This window comes from Glycine soja, chromosome 10, assembly GCF_004193775.1.
Source record: "Glycine soja cultivar W05 chromosome 10, ASM419377v2, whole genome shotgun sequence".
NCBI classification, from domain to species: domain Eukaryota; kingdom Viridiplantae; phylum Streptophyta; class Magnoliopsida; order Fabales; family Fabaceae; genus Glycine; species Glycine soja.
This window is the reverse complement of record NC_041011.1, coordinates 40,331,669-40,336,916: the sequence shown is the minus strand read 5'-3', so window position 1 is coordinate 40,336,916 and position 5,248 is coordinate 40,331,669. Positions and strand designations below refer to the sequence as shown.

At 39.4% G+C, this 5,248-nt stretch overlaps 1 protein-coding gene across 1 annotated transcript; it reads left to right on the top strand.

The window, feature by feature from the left end:
* The first annotated feature begins 949 nt into the window (after positions 1–949).
* Positions 950–5,248, top strand: LOC114370386. Its single transcript, XM_028327717.1, has 2 exons — positions 950–2,064; positions 2,770–5,248. Exons 1-2 carry the CDS (start codon positions 1,167–1,169, stop codon positions 5,007–5,009), a joined length of 3,138 nt encoding a protein of 1,045 aa, XP_028183518.1. The 5' UTR covers positions 950–1,166; the 3' UTR covers positions 5,010–5,248.

The following is a 5,248-nucleotide window of genomic DNA, read 5'->3' as shown; positions in this document are numbered from 1 at the left end:
TGTAATTTTTCCTAAAAATTATTCATGGATCTAATTTAACTATAATGCTATTAAGGAAGTCTAACTCAATTGGTTTAATAGGATAAATAAGTTATTGCAAATCTCCATATACATTTTTCAATTCTTACATATGTTTTTTTTTAACTATAATGCTTTACAACAAACATTTTTTTACTTGATCTTTACATCAAGCTTTGGAGTTAAAAAAAATGAATTATGAGTTTATAAAATGAGTATTCCTTTTCGAGTTTTTCACATTAATTTAAAGTTGATAAAAAATAATTATTGATTATATTATTTTTCATATTTAAAAATATATTTACTTTCACCTCTTTAACCTTAAATCTATAATCTGAATTTTAGTTAACATAAATCAAAATTTTAAATGTATATTAACTTTTTTTTTATTTGAGATGAGTTAAGTTAAACAAAAATATTAAATTACTAATTTGATCATTTAATTTATTTAATTAACTTAAATTGATTCTTTTATTATTTAAAATTTCAATTTATTTGTTTTTTATAATGAATTTATTTATTATCAAAGCTGATGTAATATTTTTTTATCTTAATATTTATATGAAATAGTTTAGCTAAAAGTGATGACTGATGTTCATTGAAAAGTTGAGTACACACAAAATAATATTTTTTTCTATGGATACGATTTATTCCATTAATATTATTTCCTTTAATTTTTTTTTAATTAAGGTGTCTTGCGTGATAAATATGTGTTGTTATTTTTGTTGTATCATGTATACAAGAAGTTGATGTCGTTTTTTGTAATTAATCGAAAAGGATGCCATTGCAATAATTTTAAAAATTATGGGATTAAATTAAAAATTTTAATAATAAAAAATAATAAATTAAATTATTTAATTAAATAGAGGACCAAATTAATATTTTAGTAGAAAATGCTTAACTAAAACTTGAAGCTTTTATTTTAAAGTGAGAAAGAAATGATTTTCTTTTCCTCCGCTATAGCTGATCCACCACCAAGATATGATACACAGGAAAATGCATTTCTCTCTCTGTGCAACAATTAGGGTTTTAAACCTTTAATCCCATCCAAAAACTCACACTTTTTGTGTCTTACTGTGATTTTTCCACCTCGCGCGATATGGTGTTGTCCCTTTCCATTTCCCATTAGCTTCTCCTCACACCCGTTCATGAGTCAACATCACAACAACCACGCCACGCTCACCGTCTCAACCGGCGATGCAAACCCCGACAACCGGCTCCAACCGGTCGATGCTCCCATTTCCACAGCAGAACATGTTAGGGTTAGGGTTTCATCGGAGGACAACGCGGCACCCGCATCCGAATCAGCGAGATTCTCCAACTCCGAGGTCAATTCGCTGCTATCGGAGTTCGACGGTTACGTGGCAGCCGGCGGAGCGTCGAGGAACGTAGGGCACGGCTTCGAAATCGGTGACATGGTGTGGGGGAAGGTGAAATCGCACCCGTGGTGGCCGGGGCACATATACAACGAAGCTTTCGCGTCTTCCGCGGTGCGAAGAACCAAGAGGGAGGGTCACGTGTTGGTGGCGTTCTTCGGTGACAGCAGCTACGGGTGGTTCGAGCCGTCGGAGCTCATCCCATTCGACGCGAATTTCGCGGAGAAATCGCGGCAGATAAGTTCTAGAAACTTCCTGAAGGCCGTGGAGGAGGCCGTGGATGAGGCCAGTAGAAGATGCGGCCTTGGATTGGTTTGTAGGTGTAGGGGCCCCGGGAATTTTCGCCCAACCGATGTGGAAGGGTATTATTCTGTTCAGGTGCCGGATTATGAGCCTGGAGTGTATTCTAATGCTCAGATCAGAAGGGCGATGAGTGAGTTTGGAACTGTGGAGATGCTTTCTTTTGTGAAGCAATTGGCGATGAATCCACATGGTGGTGATCCGAGAAGCATTGATTTCACTAAGAATAGGGCCACTGCGTTTGCTTTTCGAAGGGCAGTGTTTGAGCAGTATGATGAGACTTATGCTCAGGCTTTCGGTGTGCAGCCGAGGCGCCCTTCAGATTCTATCGGTAATCGCCTTGATCAGCCTGTGAGGCTTCCTGCTAAAGGTATATTATAATGATCTTCTGTGTTTTCCATTTTGGATGTTGTTATATGCATTTTTTGTGAACATTGTGAGACTCTGGCATGCATTGGATAAACTTTTCCATAAGCAATTACCGTATAAGTGTGAATTGAGCTTGTTGCATGAACTAAAATAAACTTTTACACTTTATTTTTATAGAAGCTCTTTTTATTTATTTTCTCCAAAAGTTAAGGTGGATAAGTTGACTTTAGCTTGTGCAGAAGCTGAATGCATTTTATCTCCTTGTTTTATTCTCCTAAACGTGGTTTTTGAATAAGTTTATCAAAACAGGGTCAGTAAGTTTATCCTTTTGCCCACCTTAGATTACCAATGGTACAGTTCTTTCTATATTTTTCTTCATTAGGTTTCCCTTGTACTAATTATCATAATCATAATCTATTCATAATTACTTTAATTAAGTATTCCTACTATCCTGGCAAAAAAGTTGCGCGAAAGGTGGCGCTTCCTGTGCAGGCTGCAGCATTAAGATAACTAGGCCATTTGCATTTATGAGCTGTGTTGATATGCTATTACATTGTAAGCTCATGAAATTTAATTGCCTGTGAAAGGATGTTAGTTGGTGTGCATTGGATGATATCTCCATGATTGCTGCCTGTCTAGTTATTCTAATAGGGTTAGTATGTGAATGCTACCATTTTTCTGATGCTTTTATGGTTGCATATTCCAGCTCCTTTGAGTGGTCCAATGGTGATAGCGGAAACTTTGGGCGGTGAGAAGAAGAGTGCAACAAAATCTGTTAAAGCTAAGGACAATTCCAAGAAGGACAAGTATCTTTTTATGCGTCGAGATGAACCCAGTAACACCTTCCAGTTATCTTCCAGGGAGACATCGGATGCAGCTGGGAGTTATGTGCTTCAGAAGAGGCCTTTAGCAGTGTCGGCCGTGCCTGAGGCTTTGGAGAAGCATGAAGACACAGGGATTATGAGCCAAGATATTGCAGCTTCAACTGTAAAAGCCGAAATAGCTGTTGCAGACCAGGTTCAATCAGATGGCATTGGTCATGCATCCCCAGAAATGACCAGGAGTATTGAACCAGTTGAAGTTGCTAGTAAAAGCATGGGTAGGCCTCATTTGTCTGGGGAGATGGCATTGCCAAACATAGTTAATGAGACATCTCAGTCTACCAATATGGAGAGCAAAACTTATATTGATGTAAAAAATGATGGAAATTTAACACCATCAGGACCACATGAAGATTTTCAGCAAATAGAGCAGGGATTCCTGGCTACATCTGATGAGGTTAAGCAAGTTAAGCATCACAAACTTAATGTTGATGGTGTGCCAAAGAAGATAAAAGTTCATAAGCGGCCTGCAAATGACTTAAAGTCTGAGACTTCTGGTATTGAGGGGAAAAAGAAGAAAAAAATGAAAAAGGGTTTGAATTTACAACCTACCTCAGGCCATCTGGAGAAGATTTCTACTTCTGAAAAAGCTGTACAGCTATCAGGGCAATCTGAAAAATCTGAACCAATGCAGGTGGATGCTTCTACCAGTAATTTGATGCCCATGGATTCCATGGCAGAAGTTAATATTGAGTTGCCCCATCTTTTGGGTGATTTGCAAGCTCTTGCTTTGGATCCTTTTCATGGTGTTAAAAGAGGGATCCCTGCAGTTACTAGGCAGTTCTTTTTGCGGTTCAGGTCTCTTATTTATCAGAAAAGCTTGCCTGTATCCCCACCCATAGTCACAGAGAATGAAGCTGCTGAAGTTCGTAGACCTCCATCCAGTGTTGGGACATCAGACGGTCCTGATGATCATGCCAGAGCTTCATCACTTATAAAGCCTGTAAAGCACATTGTTCGGCCTGACGATCCTACCAAAGCTGGGCGGAAAAGGGCCCTCTCTGATCGTCAAGAAGAAATTACTGAAAAAAGATGGAAGAAAATCAAGAATATAAAGGCACTGGCTGCAGAGAAGAAGGCAGGCGGCCAGAAAACTTCTGAAGCCCGTCAAGGAGATGGAAAAGAATCCATGGCCCAGGCTCCACCCAAGGTAGTGAAACCAGAATTGACCAGGAAAGTGGAGCGTCCAGCCAAGGCGGTTGAACCCACCATACTGGTGATCAAGTTCCCCCTAGAAACATCACTACCATCTGTTGCAGAGCTGAAAGCAAGGTTTGCTCGTTTTGGGCCAATAGACCAATCAGGTCTCCGCGTGTTTTGGAAGACCTCAACATGTCGAGTTGTTTTCTTGCACAAGGTAGATGCACAATCTGCATATAAATATGCTCTAGCAAACCAATCCTTATTTGGCAACGTTGGTGTGAAGTGCTTCCTCCGGGAATTTGGTGATGCTTCATCTGAAGTCTCTGAAGCTGCAAAGGCTAGGGGAGACAATGGTGCCAATGAATCACCTCGGGTCAAGAATCCTGCCGTGGTTCAACGCCAGTCATCAGCCCAGCAACCTCTTCCTCAGCCAACGATCCAGCTCAAATCTATACTGAAGAAATCTACTGCGGATGAGCCAGGCCAGTTAACCGGTAATGGAGGTAGTAGTAAGGGGACTCCGCGTGTGAAATTCATGTTAGGTGGGGAAGAAAGTAGTAGGGGAGAGCAATTAATGGTGGGTAATAGGAACAGCTTCAACAGTGTTAGTTTTGCTGATGGTGGTGCACCTTCTTCTGTTGCTATGGATTTTAATAGTAAGAACGTTCAAAAGGCTATTTCTCAACCACCGTTGCCTAATACTCCTCCCCCTCCTACTCAGTTTACGAAAATCCTACAACATAATTTGCATAATTCCGAAATGGCACCCAGAAATACACCCAATTTTATAAACGCGACTGCATCAGCTACTGCACCCACCGTTGATATATCACAGCAGATGATAAGCCTTCTGACAAGGTGCAACGATATTGTGAATAACTTGACAAGTTTATTAGGTTACGTGCCCTATCATCCACTTTGATAAAAAAAAAAAAAAATAGCACCGTACTCATCTGTAGACCAAAATCCAATTCAAGAAAAAATGCGGGCTAGTTGGATTGTGAGTGAATGACTTACTCGAGGAAATGCATAAACCGAGAAATATAATCCTTCAATAGCCGCTTAGTTTGAGATTTTTTTTTATCTTCACAATGTAAATGTACTACCATATTGATACTACCATATTGATAGTAGCATCTCATTTAGCTGCCTTTTCATTTC

Coding starts and splice junctions, on each gene's coding strand:
- LOC114370386 (XM_028327717.1), top strand. CDS start 1,167: ATGAGTCAACATCACAACAACCACGCCACGCTCACCGTCTCAACCGGC. Junction 2,065..2,769: donor TGTGAGGCTTCCTGCTAAAG/GTATATTATAAT, acceptor TGCATATTCCAG/CTCCTTTGAGTGGTCCAATG.